Source organism: Trichosurus vulpecula, chromosome 4 (genome assembly GCF_011100635.1).
Source record: "Trichosurus vulpecula isolate mTriVul1 chromosome 4, mTriVul1.pri, whole genome shotgun sequence".
Lineage (NCBI taxonomy): Eukaryota > Metazoa > Chordata > Mammalia > Diprotodontia > Phalangeridae > Trichosurus > Trichosurus vulpecula.
This window is the reverse complement of record NC_050576.1, coordinates 314407578-314426808: the sequence shown is the minus strand read 5'-3', so window position 1 is coordinate 314426808 and position 19231 is coordinate 314407578. Positions and strand designations below refer to the sequence as shown.

The 19231-nt window shown below is 33.9% G+C and overlaps 1 protein-coding gene across 4 annotated transcripts in view; it reads right to left on the bottom strand.

Moving 5' to 3' along the window:
- Positions 1-19231, bottom strand: part of PCDH17 (protocadherin 17) — a 116028-nt gene that overhangs the window by 61408 nt on the left and 35389 nt on the right. For all 4 annotated transcript variants that reach the window (XM_036755088.1, XM_036755089.1, XM_036755086.1 and 1 more), the window contains 2 exons: positions 12548-12606; positions 12244-12416 (listed from right to left, as the gene is read on the bottom strand). In XM_036755088.1, the coding sequence (XP_036610983.1) occupies positions 12244-12416; positions 12548-12606 (232 nt within the window). The remainder of the gene's footprint in view (positions 1-12243; positions 12417-12547; positions 12607-19231) is intronic.

The following is a 19231-nucleotide window of genomic DNA, read 5'->3' as shown; positions in this document are numbered from 1 at the left end:
TGTAGCAAATGGATCAATCATGACAAATACTAAGATGAAAACATGTGGCCATTTCTATACAGAATGGGTTTAGGATGTTCAAAATCAGAGATATCACTGTGGCACTTGAAAAAAAGCAACAGCATATTAAAGAATTCTTACATGTTTATCCATGCCAGGTCATATGATTATGCAGTCTTATTCCTTCTAAATAAAGATGAACTACCATAGGGATAATATGACTGTTTTTTCCCCCTTGTAATGGTGATGATTTTATACTAAGCCATTTAGATTGTACTCTATAGTGCAATCTTCTGTTTGACCATTTGGAAAATGGCTGAACAGGGTTACTCCCTAGCCATGAAACCTAGCTGTTCATTAGATAAACCTGACTACTTTGTAGAAGAATCAAAAAAGTGCTTGACCTTAGCACCACTGTTTCAGGACATGAAATAATCAGTCCATCAATGAACCATCAAGCACTTATCTAAGTGCCCACTGTATACCAGATAATGTTCTGGTTCTTGGGAAAACAAAGACAAATAAAATAGTCCTTAACCTCAAGAAGCTTACATTCTAATGAAAGAAATAATATTTACATATATGAATATATACAAATAAACATAATAAATACATCATATATATACATATATATATATACATGTGCACAAATACTCTCTCTCTCTCTCCTCTCTCTCTCTCTCTCTCTCCATATATATATATATATATATATATATATATATATATATATATATATATATATATGCAATGAGAGGGCATATAGGTAAAGCTAGTTTATCAATTTACACCAAAGTCCTAAAAAAAATTTAAAATGATGGATTCTACAATAGATTTAAGAAAAACATACAGCCAAATTTTCTGGGCAAGGCATTTTCTTCAGTGGCATGTTCACTAAATTTGTCTTAAAATACCACTTTAACACAAATTGTTATTCATTCTTTTCAATCATGTACAACTCTCCATGACCCCATTAGGGGTTTTCTTGGCAAAGATACTGGAATGGTTCACTATTTCTTTCTCCAGTTTATTTTTACAGATAGTGAAACTGAAGCAAACAGGGTTAAGTTACTTGCCCAGGACCACATAGCTAGTAACTGTCTGAGGCTAGATTTGAACTCACAAAGATGAGTCTTCCTGACTCAGTCCTGACACTATATCCACTACACCATTTAGCTGCCCATATTAATATAAGTAAGAACTAGAGAGAGAGAGAGAGAGAGAGAGAGAGAGAGAGAGAGAGAGAGAGGGAGAGAGAGAGAGAGAGAGAGAGAGAGAAAGAGAGAGAGAGAGAGAGAGAGAGAGAGAGAGAGAGAGAGAGAGAGAGAGAGAGAGAGGAGAGAGAGAGGAAGAGAGAGAGAGAGAGAGAGAGAGAGGGAGAGGGAGAGGGAGAGAGGAGGGAGGAAGGAAGGAAGGAAGGAAGGAAGGAAGGGAGAGAAAGAAAAAGAAAAAGACAGTACAGATCCATATGTGAGCACATGGACCTCCATGTTATACAAAATTTTCAGAAATAATACAGTTCGCTGCTTAATTAGAAGTATGTAAATATGATAAATCCTTTAACATTATTATTATCATGGCTTATAAGACCAACGCATGTGTTGGCATCTGAGTGGGTATACTGACAGTCTCATTTACTGTAGGTGTTTAGCCTTTTGCATTAGGTGCAAAATTCATTTTTGAATTTCAGTACATTGAAGTTTAGGGGCCAGATACGCTATAAGAGAGTTGCAACATCAAAGAGAATTTTATGATAAGCCTCTTAGTTTCTCTAATGTCTATCAAATCTCAGCTCAAAACCCACATTCTACTGGTGACTTTTCTCAATCCCTTTAGGGCTAATTTCTTCCCCTTTCAGATTACCTTATATCTGCTCTGAATAGATCATGAATGTACCTAGATGTTTATGTCTTATCTCTCCCATAAGCCTTCATGATCCTTAAGAACAGAGATTGTGTTTTGTTTTTGTCCTATCCCCAGTGTTTAGCATGGTGCCTAGCACATAGTAAACACTTAATAAATATATATTGATTGACTTGCTTATTGACTGATTGACACATAGAGAGACTTCATGGACATTTTCACATTGAAGCCCTCTTCCCCCGTCATTTCTGTTAACCTATTCAGCTGAACCATGAACAGAATGGATCCAATGATAGTTTTTGATTAAACCAATAAAACTTAATTGTCCTTCATAACAATATAAATGAAAGAAATTCACCATATTGAAACCACAAGACATGACTCTCTGCCACTGACTAGCTATTTGACCTTGGACACAGTACTGAATGTTCCTAAGCCTCTCTTTCTTTAAATCTACAAAAGAGGTAAATTATATTTGTCTTTGGATTGTTAAGAAGAAAAAAATTAGATAATAGATGAAAAGTACTTTATCCACATAAAGTGTTACACAAATAAATAAAAATTGTCCCTCTTCCCTGATCCATTTACCAGGTTGAAGGGCACTTCTAAAAAAGTCAAAAACAAGAGGATAAGTTAAAAAGACTAACCTATATCATCTCATACACATGAGTAATGGAAATGAAGTACAAAGAGTACAAAAGAGAAATAACATAATCAAGGAGGTAAGGGGTGAGGGGAAGCCCTTCAGACTACAATATAAATTTTCCAAATGTAAAAACTTTCACATACACAAACTATAAGTAAAAAATACAAAAAAAAATCACTTCTGAAGACAGACATGGAATTTATACTAATTGCTGTTTTATTCAAGGTTTTAGATAGTTTTTAGCTAGAGTTGACTCTCCTACAACTTGCAAAGATTCTTAGCAAATTGTAAGTAGGAAGCAATTACAAAATTCGATGTAATTTAAATAGTCTTTAGGTTTTGGGGTCAAATAATTGTGACTTCAAAAGTCAATTTTGTTGGCTTCTGTGTTATGAAAATGGAAAATCCAGTATTTCTAAGTCATCACATATGTTTGTAGGATGTTCCTCACTTAGATAAGTTCAAAAAATCATAGTTTTGAAAGATTTCTCATGCTGAATTTTTATTCTACGCCTAAAACATTTTGTCTGTTTCTGGCTAGGCACAGGTTTACCAGGATCAAGTTATATAAAATCCAGTTTATAAATTCTTTACCTACATGATTAACTAAAGAGAACAAATCATTTTTATTTGTCATTTAGTTTGTGTAGTAGTTAGAATACTGGGCTTAGAATTAGGAAAATTTGAATTCAAATAAATCTGACACTTCCTAGCCCTGTGACCCTGGGCAAATCACTTAATCTCTGTTTACTTCCATGTCTTCGACTACAAAAATGGAGATAATAATAGCACCTATCTCCTAGGGTTGATGTGAGGTTCAAATGAGATGAAATTTGTAAAGAGAGCACTCAGCACAGTACTTGAGGCAAAACAAGTGCTATATACATATAAATAAAAGCTATTATTATTAATTGTGTGATCTAGATGAGTCATTTAACTTCTGACTCAGTTTCCTTACCTATAAAATGGGTATAACGATAGCACATAACTCCCAGGGTTGTGGCGATAATCAAATGAAATAATATTTTTAAAGTTCTTTGCAAATTGTAAAGCATTATGCAAATGCTAACTACAATTAAAATTATTCCCTAATTTACTGCTTCATATATGAACTACTTCAATTAGCTCAGTCAGAAGTGTAACAAGTTTACAGTCATCATTGACTGTATGACTAGCTATTCTTCTGAATTAGCTAAGCCATTAATGTTGTCCAGCAATGATAGCTTTCCAGCTCCGTGGGAGGCTGCTAGCTGTTCAAGGAGACTTTTAAAAGTGCGAAAAAGATTTCTTTTTTTTTTCCTGTCTGGCCTGAGCAAATTGTTAACTCCCTCTCAGATTCAGATGGGTGAACTGAGCCTGCCACATTTAGAAGGCAAACATATTCCTCTGATATGAGTGATCTAATCACATGGAGCAGTGTTGGACTCAGCTCAGAAGACAAAATAAAAACATTGGCTACATTTCTCAAAATTTGAAACCCTCTGAATGAAAGCCCAGATAGTGCATCAAATATCACAATTGTTAACCACAATGGCAAATAAGAAATAAGACTCTTTACGTCTCCAGAACTTAGGTAAAGTGTTGAGATAATTTGTTCTTTGACACAGCGCTGATGCAAATGTTGAGTTGCAACTGCAATGGATTCTTGTTTACAAAGACTGCAGTTTTCCTATACTAGAATTTATTGAGGAAATTAGGAGCAAAACACCTATTTTCACAGGAAAAAAATATGCCCTTTGTTCTTTAATGATGATGGGAAGTACGTGATTTAGTACAATTGGTTTGGTTTGGTATCTCACTTTCACTGGAGCTTTCTCCCTAAAACGTTTTCTAATCTTGCATTTAAAAATTGGCTTGACATAATGCAATATAAATATTATACTATTTAATACATTGGTTTCTTCCTATGATTATATATTACACCAAATCAAAACTTCTGAGTCGAGGAACAGAAATAAATTAATTCAGTGCATTGAGGTAACATAATAATTTGGTATTTAAGTTGTAGGACTTTTTTGCCCATTAGATCATAAGTTCATTAAGAATAGGAATATCTCCACCTTCCTACCAACTCATGCATACAAGATAGCAAAAGTAATAACAATAACATTTATAATAGAAATGTGTTATATTATGCAGAAGCAGCATAGCATGGTGGAGAGTCAGGCTTGAAGTCACAGAGACCCGTGTTCGAGTGCTGCATCTGATACAGATAGCTCTATGAGCCTGATCCAGTATTTTGATCTCTCAGTGTTCCAAGATCTAATAATGTAAATATCATAAATGTTGATGGTCTATATCAATGGAATGAGTTCATACACCACCAGCAAATCTGCCCTCACAAATTCTACAATGTAAGGTTTGCACTCGAAATGAGAATGCACTTGATCATGATACCAGATAATTGTCTCTGCTATTTATTTAGAAAGAAACCAGGAACAATGGAATGCTTATTAGGTCTCCTTACCATGTGCATTCCACTCTTTCATCTTTAAGACATCATTTTAATTTACTACTATTGCATGGGTTTGCAATTAAAAAAAAGAATAAAACCCAAATTCATGAAAGAGAGTATTTTGTTTAAAAACAGTCTTTAAGAGGATCCCAATGGGGCAGCTTGGTGGTGCAGTGAGTAGAGCACCAACCCTGGAGTCAGGAGGACCTGAGCTCAAATCCAGCCTCAGACACTTGACAAACTTACTAGCTGTGTGACCTTAGGCAAGTCACTTAACCCCAATTGCCCTGCCTTCCTCCCTCCAAAAAAGAGAGGATCCCAACGAATGTGTTTAATGATGGTATTTACTAAAGTGTTCCATTCTCCACTCCAGTCCCAGGCCAAATATGGGAAGAAAACTAATGCCAGTGGATGAGGATCACGGTCCAAAGCTTCCTGAACTAAAGTGGAATCAATTGTATTTGTACTGCCTCTTGCAACTTAGATTTCCTAAGTGTGTGATGATAAACAAAAAGGCAGCTAGGTGGTGCAGTATATATAGTGCTGAGCCCAATGTCAGGAAGACTCATCTTCCTGAGTTCAAATCTGACCTTAGATACTTAGTAGATGGGTGACCCTGGCCAAGTCATTCAACACTGTTTACCTCAGTTTCTCATCTATAAAATGAACAGGAGAAAGAAATGGCAAACCACTCCAGTATCTTTGTCAAGAAAACGCTAAATGGAGTGATGAAGAGTAAAATTACTGAAAATGACTGAATAACACAAAAAGATACCTCTCAAAAGGGCCTTCAACATGTTACAGTAGCCTTTACCAAGAACTTCAAGTCTTAGGAGTTATGACCTGATAGTATATGGCATAGTTATGTCCCACTAACTCCATCACAACAGGCATACAAAATGAAGATATGTAGGAGACCTGCTCAATTGAGGCTGGAGAGGAAACCCATGAAAGAAAGCATTGGCCCCACTCAGAGTTCAAAAACAAAAGGCAACTGTAATGACTCTCTTGATCAATATACAATAAAACTGCCTTTACCAGGTACCTAGATAACTTGAATTTATTTTTACACATTTTATTTTTAATAGAATTAAATATCTCTGCCTCTTGCTTACCCACCTCTCCAAATTCTACCTATGCCCCTATCACTCTCTGTAGATTTATGCTTCTCTGAAACACACAGAAAAAAGTAAAACACCAATTAGTTATAATTAAACTAATTAATATTAATTTAATCACTGAACTAATATTAATCACTAATATAGATAATAGAGTACTTCCTACATCTATAGAATTGTACAATGAGAATACTGCAGCACTAGAATGGCTTATTCACTAAAGAAAGATTTAATTTTATTTATCATACTATACTTATTGAAGCAAGGAATTATATATCTTGTAAAGTTTTTCAACAATAAGCTGTAACACCCAAAGAATTTCCCACTTAACACTCAGCTAACTACAAAATTCACTTAATGAGAATGCACTGTTCTTTGCAGATTCTGGCTGACTAAATTCATTTACTGTAGCTCTGCTGATAGAGAAAGTCTATATTCATTTCATATGAGATCCATCATCTAAATGTATTGAACTGTAACTACTCTAGCATTCTTTCATTTGGCTTATCTAATTCCCTGCTGTACCTTAAGGAAAGAACAGGAAAAAAAGAACCACAAAGTTTCAAAAGTTTATATATTAATGTTAAAAGATATGGTAGACATTTCAACCACAAATTTCATAAGAGCATTATAGTAAATGAAATAATCACTTGAATCTTTAGGTAAGCTAATTTACCATCACCCTGCCTTCTCCTCTCCATATTAAAGAAAACTAAGTAACTCACTGTAATTATGATCTTAATAACAAATACATATATATATATATATATACATATGTGTATATATATATATATATATACACACACATATGTATATATACATAGGCTAAAATTTCAGAGGAATTTAGAAGTGTTACTTGTCAAACTAGGTACTGAAGATCTAACAGTGAGATTCCCTGGCAAACTGTATCTGTAGAGTTTTCACAGAAGCCACAGAATTAGTCATCTCTCCAGGGTTCTTGGGCCTGAGCATGAGTTGAGGCCAGTCTGGGACTCTCATGGTAACAATCAAAAGGTGCACATGTTCCCAACTAAATTAGTATATCCCAAAGCTGAATATTTTAGCCAGAATCTGACCACATTTGAAGAACTATGTCATAGATTGGACCACAATAGGTCGCTGCCCAAGCTCCACTTAATGGCTGTATTTGGGGTCCTACTGCCTTAGAGTGAATGTCAATGGTAACTGCTTCTCTTTAGAACAGCAACCCTGAGGGTCTTCTCCTCCCAGCTTGATTTCTTTCTCTTTTTTTCTAATTAAAGAGGCCATCCCTTGATTCACTTCTTAAAGAGGCCTATTCACTGAATAGGTGTTACCTCACTCTAAGTGAGTACATGAAAAGACCTTAGCCTAAAAGGGCCAGGGTCTCTCATTGCATCCTGGGTCATCTCCAGTCATCCTGATGAATATCAGGCTACTGGACCCAGATGGCTCTGGAGGAGAAAATGAGGTCACAACCTTGCACAGCCCTCCCTCACTCAAATCAAAGTCAACTACAAGTCATGTCATCATTTCCCTGATGTCATGGTCCTCTCCAAAAACGAAGGACAAAAACACAATTTTAGTCTCACTGTATTCTAATTAGTGACCTCATTCTCAAAAGTTGACAATAATAATATTAGCTGGCATTTATATCAGAATATAAGGATGGAAATGCTTTGCATGTGTTATATCTTGTGTTCCTCACAACCACCCTATGAAGTAGTTGATTATATCATCTTCATTTTACAGTTGATAAAATGAGGCAAAGAGAGATGGGACGACTTGCCCAAGGTACTGCAGCTTGTCACTGACTGAAGCAAAGTTTGAACCCAGATCTTCCTGATTTCAAATCCAAAATCCCATCCACTATGCCACATCCTTTCCCAGTAACAAGAGACAGAGCCAGGAGGATGACAGAATAGAAAAATAAATGAAATGATAATGGAACCAGAAGCTGAAGGCAGGATCTCCAAAGGACCAGGGAGGATGTTCAGAGAACATTCCCAGAGGATAGAGTTAACAATAGCCCATTACTAATGTGGAAAGCTGAGGGCAGCAGCCCTCCTCCTTTCTAGGATTAGAGGATTAGAGGACAACAAAAATAGAATTCTTTTCCACTGGCTTCAGGCTTCAAGGCCCCAATTCCAGTCAATTATACAGATATTAGAGGACTGATTATCTGTGGGGAAATTGAGACCTAAGACTAGGTTATCTATCAATGAGGAGCTCACAGGATTCATCAGTCAACATTTCTGAAGACTGCACATTTATTATTGGAGAATCAATGAAGAGTGCTGACTTTCAGTCAGTGATTATTGAAATCTTGCTTAGAGGGTAAAAAGTATCAACTGGCAGTCAAAAGCCTATAATTTACAGGGTATGGTTAGAAAATAGATGCTCAAATGTAAAGAATTTCCTTAAAGAAGAGAAATCCATAACAATGTTCAAAGGTGTATGAACTGTGTAAACTTGTTCCATTTTTATTCTTCATTTTTAAAAGTAGGAGTTTTTATCCTGCATTGAAATATCATCTTATTTATATTTATATGTGTTGATTTATTTGATTGCCACTTCAAACTTACATGTTCGCTGACCCCCAAATAAATGCATAATTAAATATATGGGGGGAGCCCTTTTTGCTTCATTTCCTGTGATCCTCTGCTCACTTTTTTAAATAGGAAAATATTTTAAAATTAATTAATTAATAGAAGTCTTCATTTTGGCAACTTATTAGGAAGATTTAAAATGGCGATTTTAAAGAAGCAAATTATCCTTACATTAAAGATGTATTATTAATAAGTACTAATTAGAAGTCCTGGTTACAAGTTGAGGGGGAGGGGCCACAGGCAAGGGATGTAGAGAAATTCCACACTAACCAATTCAAAACAATACAACCAAACATCATTTCCAAAGGAATGAAATGGAATTATTTGGCAAAGTAAACAAGCAAAAATAAATAATCCCCAACCCTTCCCATTCCAGCTGCAGGATTATAGAGATCATTAGTGAACAATTTTTGCCATTATCTAACGACCTATCAAAAACAACAGTATTTAAGTTATACCCCATCTCAATTTAGCAGTGATAATCACATTATGAAAAAACTCCTAATTTTTAGGATTTGGCCAAGATGACAAGAACCCAGCACTCTAACATAAATGAGGAAGATTAATAAGCAAATAAACTAAAGATAATACAGACTCAAAATAAATGATGCTTCTCCTGTAAGACAAGACCCCACCTACAGAAATTCCAGGCATTTTAGAGAGTGGCCACTTCAAAAAAAATTCATTATTTTAGTACAAAATTTAATAAGAGTAATGAAGCTGATTCCATGATTTACTATAAGCTAAAGAAAATCTTACTATTTCCCTAACTATACAAAAAAGTTCAAGGTAGAATTTTAAGAATCATTTATAAATAATGACATTTAATTAAGAATAATAAGCCCACTGGTCCAATTCAAGGATAGGGAAAAATGGGACCCTACTAAAAAGTTTAAAATACTAATATGACATAGGAGCCAAAGATTTTCTGAAGTGTAACAGGAAGTTTACCTTAATTTCCAGAAAATTAAAAATAGGAATAAAAATGTGTAACTTCATATTAGGTCCATTCTACTGGATATACATGTAGGGCCTAAATTTGTCATCACTTATTCACCAGAAAAATATTTATCCTGCTTAACACCTAACAAACAAATTGTTAAATCAATTTAAAAATGGCATTTTAAAATATTATTAAAAATAGCAAAGTCATCCTTATTGTCTTTAAAATATCCTGTATAATGCCTTATAAATTAACATAATTCAACCAAATGATTTTATGTAAAGGGAGGACAATTATTAAATGTGATATCACCTCATTCATTGGTTAACAAGCCTTAATTGTCTATTATGTGGAAGGAACTGTGCTTTTTCCCTGCCCAGGGATTCAGCTTTGTCATTCAGCCTGGTTCAATATGCTGTACAGTGGGCAGTGGCACATTTAAAAAAATTTGTTAAAATGTTCTCCCATTTTACAGGTTCACGTAATGACACAAAATTGCTCATTTTTTTCATATGTAGTCAAAATGTCCTAAGAGTTATGACTCTCAAGAATTATTTGCAAGTTTTCTCTTCTGATTGCACTATATTTTGAAAACTTCTTACACACTGCACTCCAATTTACACAATTTTCAGTCACACTTGCAGGTTAGGCTCTGAAATGACTATTTGTTTTAAAGGATCCATTTCTATAGATATTTTCTCTCTTTCATAAAAGAAGGATGCTTTTATTCTTAAAGGGAAAACAATGTCCAAGTTCATTTTATCCTCAGTTGATAATGTAGACCTTGTTTTTGCACATTTGAGTCTTGAAAAAAAATCAATAAACTGCCTATATATCATTACATCTCTGTATCAATGCTGGAAGCAGAATTTCAGTTCCTATGCTAAAATTACGTTGTCAGGGAGAAAAGACCCTCTGCCCTCTTTCCACAGTGATTTTTTTCTGGTATTTGCTAGCTTCTCTCTCTTAAGACCTAGAGTTCATTTTATATATCAGAAGAAAAAAAAAACAGAGAAAATTCATGCCAATAAATAGCATGAGCTGTTTTTGACGAATCAAGATAGGATGATGAAGGCAAACCTTTCACTGGTTTTGCAATTTTACAAACACAAGTAATAGGAATATTTGGCGAAATGTGCTTATGTATCATACCTGAAGACAACACTTCAGATATGTATCATGCCGCATATGTATGAGTCAAACAGGCCATCATTTAACCCTTTTCCATGGAAGCCATATATTGAATTTAGAGCAAGCCATGTCTTATATCTCACATAATATGTGTCTTTTTTTCATAACAATGGTTGAAGACTCTTATTACAAGCCAACTATGAAAAAAATTAGGAAATTCATCAGTACTTAAATTATTTCTAAAGGGGTTGGGGGAGGCATTGTATATTTATACAGATCAATGTCCAATTATAATTAGAGTCACTGTGGTAAAGAGGCAAGAAAAAAATAATCTTTCTGGTACTTATTACTTGGAAAACATAGTCTTTTGTGAGGTTTGCCCTTATACCATAGAGAATAATTTCACTGCAGCATTCTAAATATTCTACAGAGCAAAAAAAAAATGTAACAATAAAAATGAAGTAGTGTTATATTTGATTATTATTATGATTATAAATCAGACACTACTAAAAAGAATCTGGTTCCAACTAATAATCAATTAATAAATATTGCTCTTAAGCTTAAAGACTCAACTTAAAATACTCTTAACTATTACAAATCACTTTCTAGATAACATCTTTTATCAACCATTAGCATTCCAAAGTCTTTCAGAATAACATAACCATGCTTTCCCTTTTTTCCCTGTGAGACAAGAAAACAATAACCACATACTCCAATCCATCTTTAATTAATCTTAATGGCTTAATTATATGTAGGTGACATTGTTAGCAAATGTTTAGTTCTTTAAAAATTAAATATATTAAAATAAAAAAAACATTTTAAGAAAATAATGACATTGACTCTTAGATAGAAACACATTTAAAATAATTTATAATAAGGTAAGATTACTACCTTTGTCCATCATGTACTTTAATTCATAATTTATGGAGTTTATAGAAACTTTATTAGCTGTAAATGGATGTTTTATTGGTCATCAGATTACATCATTACTTTATGCTGTATTTCTTAAATTATTAAATATTTCAGAAAAGCAAATTCTGATACCATGTGGGTTTTTTTTGCAATAACAAATTTAGCCAATATTAACAAAATTTTTCATAGGTATGCATATTTATATTGCATAAATACATGCACATATATTATAAAAGACATATTTAGTATATTCCACGTCTGCCTCAACAGAACATGGCACATGTTGTACCCAACTTGGTACAGTTTCAATACTTCGTATATGAGTACTAGAGTTTTCTTGATTGTTGTTGTTGTTTTAAAGAAGAATTCTGCATTAGATGAAAAGCTAAGATCCTTTAAGACTCATATTATGTTGTTATTAAAATATTAAATAACATTTTTCTAGGGCAATTGCAAGATTAACTGTTTCCTTTGATATATTATCAATGGGCCATTCCACTATGTGATAAATGTGGCTACAAGACTAATAGGTTTCTAGTGAGTGCTTAAGCTTTCTTTACATTTTATAGGCATTGGGAAACTTCACTCACCTTGTTCAAGTGGTTGGCTTTTAGTTGAAGTAGTTTTCATCTTGAGTGCCTCCCTAACAGACATGTCACAGCAGGAACCTTTGTTAGTGTCTTGGTCACTGTCAGCCTGATCACTGTCCCCATGCCCACTGTCTCTCAGGCTGGCTCTTTCTGGGTCCTTGAACGTGGAGCTACTGTAATACACAGAAGAAAAGAGGACAAAGTGTTGTTTCTACTAGTTTCAATCTGAAGTGTAGTGTCTAGCAAAGCAATTTTGACAAGAATGCAAATGGGGAAGCTGAGAAAGTTATTTAATAGGCCTTACCTTTGAACAAACTGCTGCCTGCTGCCCATGTAATTGGGCTCTGCGGGAAAATTGTCTGTCTGTGAAAAAGAAGGAAAAAAATACGTATAGTTGTACACTGGACAAATCTCCTGCAGAGCAACAAGATTTCCTAGTGGAGAAATGATTAATAATTCAAAAATTCCCTTAATCTTCAGATTTGTACATTTTAATTAAATTGGAAAATGCTGGCATGTAATTATGTACTCGGAACAATTAAATGATTCCGGTCCACAAATTACCTGCTAAAGTAAACAATGAGGCTGTCATAACTGGCATTCTCTGTTAGGAACCTGATGGATGACACTGTTTATGTTGTTTCATTAGTCAGATATTAAGATTGAATGTTTGTGGGAGGAGTGGGAAAATGACCTAATTTCTGCATATTAAAAAAGTGAGTTGTTTAATAATGCTGGTTTTAATGATAATTATATCATCTGTGGGGATTCTGATGCCCTTATTGAGGTAATATAATTTGAAGTAATCTACTGCATTGGTCTTCAGTGAAGAAAAATAGGGTGATCTTCTAGGAGTCTTTTCTTCAAAATGTGCCCATAACAAATACAAGCATTGCACATATGGTTGATCTCATCTCTACAATTAATTCTCATTCTTATTAATAGGCATGTTGAAAGTATAGAAATGGCATCTGAAAATGCCATTGAAATGCTTGTTACTGCTGGTTTCTTCTATATTATTTATATATATATATATATATAGTATGAATTTATATGTTAATAATGACTATGATGCAAAAATAAGGGGGAGAATACACATTATTTTTAAAGTATAACTAACACTTCAAATGACCAAATTGTAGAGCTACAACTTTTTTTTTCCTTTTCATCTTTTTTTTTTTAAACAGTACCCAGGCTAATGTGGAGATCTGCCAAAAAGAACTGAATTCTCCTTGTATCATCAACCAGAGTCTTTTTGGAGAAAGAGACTAGATCTTTCACTGAAGTCCCTTTACTGTACATTCATACACATCATTTCTCCTTGCAGCTGACTTAGAGACAAAGCATCTCTTGTTTCCTGCATCACTTCATATCACGCCATTACGCTGTGAGCAACTATGGCTTTTTAAAAACCTCTTCTAGCACATAAGGACCGGTAATGTGGAAAATGTACAATTATTGAAGCAAAAGGCCCGAGATAAGTCTAAATGTCGTATACTGAATACCTAAATAAACAGCTAATTCTAAATATCGTGGTACTTTTTACCTCCCCACAAACTACTTCCTTTGCACTTGACTTCCCTGAGTTATGCTGCTGAAAAGAAAAGACTTCTAGGAACAAAATGTTTTAATTTCCACATCTTATTCTTGTCTTAGAAGTTTGGAAAAGGTAGGAGGGAAATCATCCAATGGTTAATCTAGCTGTGCATTTTTTTTTCTTTTGTCCAATTGCCTATTGCAAGCTAAACATTAAGAGAAGGCAATGAAAAGTGTTCTGTCTTATTAGGTTTTTTCCTCACACTTTTCCCCTTGGCATCAGCCTTTAGTATTTCAGGCATGTTTTCATTAACACTGCACTGGGTTCTAATTTTGGAGCTGCGTCATTAGTCTTGTCTCTGTAATGGGGAAATACAGGCTTTTCAGGGAAAACTTGATGTGCCAGTTACAAAAAGCTGTATGCAAAAGGTAAAAGGTAAAACTGTCTGCATGTAGAATACAACTGATGTCCTTGATATTTTGTGAAACTCTGTTTTGAAATTTTTTCACAGATCATTTTTGACCATGAACGAAGGCCAACACATTACTGTAGTCAGTGAAAAACAAATATTGGAGGCTAGCAAAAAGGGTCCATTTATGAAAAATTAAAACTCCTGACAATTGCAAGGTGAGGTTTCAGCTAGCCTTAGAATATTTCAGTTGTCTGAAGCTCTGACATCTTAAAGAATTTCAATTATGCATGAGTCTGTACTATTAGATCCCAAACTTTCTTCAGGTCAGAAGGAAAGAATCTGTCAAACATTTGCTTATCAGCTTAATAAGAGGAACAATTCAGTATCTTTTCTTTATAATTAAAGTTGTAGGTATGATCAGTGAAATAAAGATCATAAACTGATAATTCAAAAAAAAAGAAAAAAGTTCAATTTTAATGAGTTTTTTAAATGGTTATACCTTTAAAACATTTTATATACATATATGTGTGTATGTATATACACATGTGTATCTTCCCATCTACTGCTTGCATCAGAATCTGAGAAAAGAAAAAAAGATCTCATGCCATGTTCTCTTTACACCCATTTTTTCTCAATGATTTTATGTTCTATGAGGTAATACCATTTATAATCTGCAAGTGTTCAAGAGAACAAAGAAAAAATCCTCTTATGTAAAAGCTTAGGAAACAAAATTAAGAAACGGAAAAAAATTGGAGGGAAGGAAAATGGAGAAATTTCAAATAAAAATGTAACTGAAAAGAGTAAAGGAAACAGAATAAGAGAGAGGAAGTATGAAATAGTTTTTTAAAGAGAATAAACAAATTAATAATAATAATAATTTTAAGTGAAGGAAAAAGCAGCCAATGAAACTGAAATACAAAGCTACTTTCAAAAAGCTCAGATTAGTGGGCAGAACTTAGTTTTAAATTATTTTCACAGATTATTTTTACTATGGCTAATGATGGTGGCTATACAGAAGTTTAGCTAATTAGCTTATAGATGGTAAATATAAATGAACTGAAGCAGGCACCTAAGAATCTATCACTCTGTTTATTTTTATATAACCTGCTGTCTCTCTCTTTCTTCTCCCTCTTCCTCTCCATCTCCCTCTCCCCATCCCCCCACCTCTCTCCCTCTCTCTCTCTCTCTCTCTTCTCTCTCTCTCTCTCTCTCTCTCTCTCTCTCTCTCTCTCTCTCTCTCTCTCTCTGACAATCTCTAGGACTAGACCGAATCTTGGTGTGAGCCAAGAAAATTATAATATTCCAAGGTGGCATTTTTGTTTGGTTTTGGTTTTGTAACTGGCTTCATTCTCATGGTCACTTAATAAATTCTTCTAATGACAATGCTGGAATGTACTATTATATGTCATAACAGACGCACAACATATTCAGGTACAATTTTGTTTAGAAAGAGGTTCAGACTGTTCCTATGATGGGGGAGGGGAAAAGGGGTTTCCTTTTGAAAAATGCTAACACAGAAAAACACACAGAGGAAAGGTAAAATCCTGCAGCAGAATATATTATGCTTTAGCTGAAGAGGAAAAAAAAAGCAGTGCTAACAATCCTGATCTTAGATAAAGCAAAAGTAGATTTAATTAAAAGAGACAAGGAAGGAAACTACATCCTGCTAAAAGGTACCATAGACAATGAATTAATATCAATACTAAACATATATGCACCAAGTGGTATAGCATCCACATTCTTAGAGGTGAAGTTGAGTTTCAGGAAGAAATGTACAGGAAAACTGTACTAGTGCAGGACCTCAGCTTCTCCCTCTCAGAACTAGATAAATCTAACCACAAAATAAACAAGAAAGAAGTTAAGGAGGTGAATAGAATTTTAGAAAAGTTAGCTATGATAGACCTCTGGAGAAAACTGATTGGCAGGAGAAAGAGATATACCTATTTCTCAGTGGTAGATAGCACCAACACAAAAATTGACTATGTACTAGGACATAAAAACCTCAAAATCAAATGAAAAAGGCAGAAGTATCAAATACATCCTTTTCAGATCATGATACAATAAAAATTGCATGTAATAAAGGGACATAGAAAGATGGATTAAAAATTAATTCTAATCCTAAAGAATGAGGTGGTCAAACAGACAACATATCAAAATTTATGGGATGCAGCCAAAGCAGTTCTTAGGGGAAATATTATATTTCTAAATGCTTACATGAATAATATAGAAAAAGAGGAGACTGATGAATTGGGCACAGAACTAAAAAAGCTAGAAAAAAAAACAAATTAAAAATCCCTAATTAAATAACAAATTAGAAATTCTGAAAATCAAAGCAAAGATTAATAAAACTGAAACTAGTAAAACTATTGAGCTAATAAATAATATTAAGAGTTGGTTTCATGAAAGAAAAACAAGAAAATAGATAAGCCTTTGGTTAATTTGATTTTTCAAATAGAAGAAAACCAAATCACCAGTATCAAAAAGGAAAAGGGTTAATTAACCACCAATGAAGAGGAAATTAAAACGATAATTAGGAACTATTTTGCCCAAATGTATGCTAATACATCTGACAATCTAAGTGAAATGGATGAATACTTACAAAAATATAAATTTCCAAGAATAACAGAAGAGGAAATAAAAATTTAAATCACCTCATTTTAGAAAAAAAGAACTTGAATAAGCCATCAATAAACTCCCTAAGAAAATGTCTCCAGAGCCAGATAGATTTGCCAGTGAATCCAACCAAATATTCAAGAACAATTAATTCTAGTACTATATTAACTACTTGGAAAAATAGACAAAGAAGGGATATTTTTGTAGCTTTTCCCTTTTGTTTTATTTCTTCTTTCACAAAATAACTAATGTGGAAATACATTTACATAATTGTGCATGTATAACCTATATCAGATTGCTGGCCATCTTGTGGAGGAAGGATGGAAGAGAGGGAGAAAAAAAATTGAAACTAAAAATCTTATTTTAAAAAAGAATGTTGAAAACTATCTTTACGTGTAATTAGAAAAAAATAAAAATACTATTTACCAAAAGAATAGAAAAGAAAAGAAAAGAAGAGGAAAGGAAAAGGAAAAGGAAAAGGAAAAGGAAAAGGGAAAAGGAAAAGGGAAAAGGGAAAAGGGAAAGGGAAAGGGAAAAGGGAAAAGGGAAAAGGGAAAAGGGAAAGGAAAGGAAAGGAAAGGAAAGGAAAGGAAAGGAAAGGAAAGGAAAGGAAAGGAAAGGAAAGGAAAGGAAAGGAAAGGAAAGGAAAGGAAAGGAAAGGAAAGGAAAGGAAAGGAAAGGAAAGGAAAGGAAAGGAAAGGAAAGGAAAGGAAAGGAAAGGAAAGGAAAGGAAAGGAAAGGAAAAGAAAAATGCCTTTGATTGTATACACAGGTAGCATTAGGTAGAAAATCAGAGTGTACTTTTCCCTAAATTTACAGGTACTGCCTTCTGCATTGATAACAAGTATTCTTTTTGCCAGTGAGTGAACACAAGGGAGTGTTAAGAGGTGAATAATTCACTTTAAGCCTTTTCATACTGACATAGCTCCTGATGGCTTTGCCTTCGATAGAATATATGGTGTGCTTCTCTCTACACGGCAAGAGTAAACAACAGTTTTGTAAGCCACTACTTATAAAGGTATCTGACAGCACCGATGACTGTGGAAATATATTTTAATACAACATGAAGTGTGGCAATAACTATATTTATCAGTGATTTCTAAAATAAAACATTTTGCAGAAGTATAGTATAGTCAACATTTGTATGTGTTTTGTTTGTTTTTACTAAAGGATAGATAAGAATCTCCAAATTCCTTCCTCATTCAGAATAGAAAAATAAAATTTCCTCCAAACTAAAATTTGTACATGAGGACCCAACACACTTAGAATAAACCTGGGGTTAATTAGTCCAACACCAACCAGGAGAATGTGAATTTCAAGAAAGTTAGTGAAAGACTAAAAACCCTCTCATATTGAAAAATCAGTTCTATATTCCATTATTAATGCTGCCAATATCTTCAGTGTTGCTATTTAATTGTGTAATTTATGAATCATAAAAGACCACTCAACAAATATGAAAGAAATTAAGAAAATCAAAAGTATAGAATAGGTTTGTCATATCTCTTACCACATGCTCCCAATTATTCAGTGTGCCCCAGACCAATGTACACTATTGCATAGAGATTAGGCCCTTATTTTCGAATATCTCTATGTTTCTGGGGATTTTAAGTTTTAAAAGGATAAAGAAAGAGAGATTATAGCTGCAATTTACAATGGAATGTATTTGCTTACTTTACCTCTGATATTACTTTGTTTCTACATTGCATATATCTCGCATGAACAATTTTTTGCATGTTGTCTTCTCCATTGGAATGCAATCATCTTAGGGTTTGGGGCTATATTTTTGCCTTTCTTTATATCCCTACCATTTAACAGCAAGTCTGGAATATGTCAAGCATTTAACAAATCATTGACATGTATCTCTCTATCCTCTCTCAAACAATGCAAATTCATTGCGAGGAGGAACTCATTCAATGTTACTTTTTTCTTTTGTTTTTCTATGTGTATCCCAGTGCTGAGTCTATAATGAGTACTTTATAAATGTGTGTTGATTGATTAGTTGAATGGTGACCACACATTTTACTTCCACGGACCAGTATGGATATAAAAATGTGGAAGGAGAAGAAGAATGACCCTTTCAGGATAAAAGTAACTCAACTTTTTTTTTTTATATAAACTTTACAGTTATCACTGAGATGTATAAATTGCTTTATTAATTAGAAAATGATAGCTTGGAGTTTTGACTGGGGAAGAGAAAGTATAAAGGCATTAACCAATCAAAAGTATTTATTGAGCATTTATAAAACATATAAAGTCAATCAGGTGAGAGGGACTAGCACCTGGAGGATGAAAAGTCATGTTGGAATTTAGGGAACTTTAAAGGAATTCAAAAAGGAGTTGTTTGGGTAGGGTAGTATGAGGACATTAGTCACTTCCTCTGCAACAGGAAAGGACAAAAGAGAAGAAATTGGTTCAAATAGAAAAAT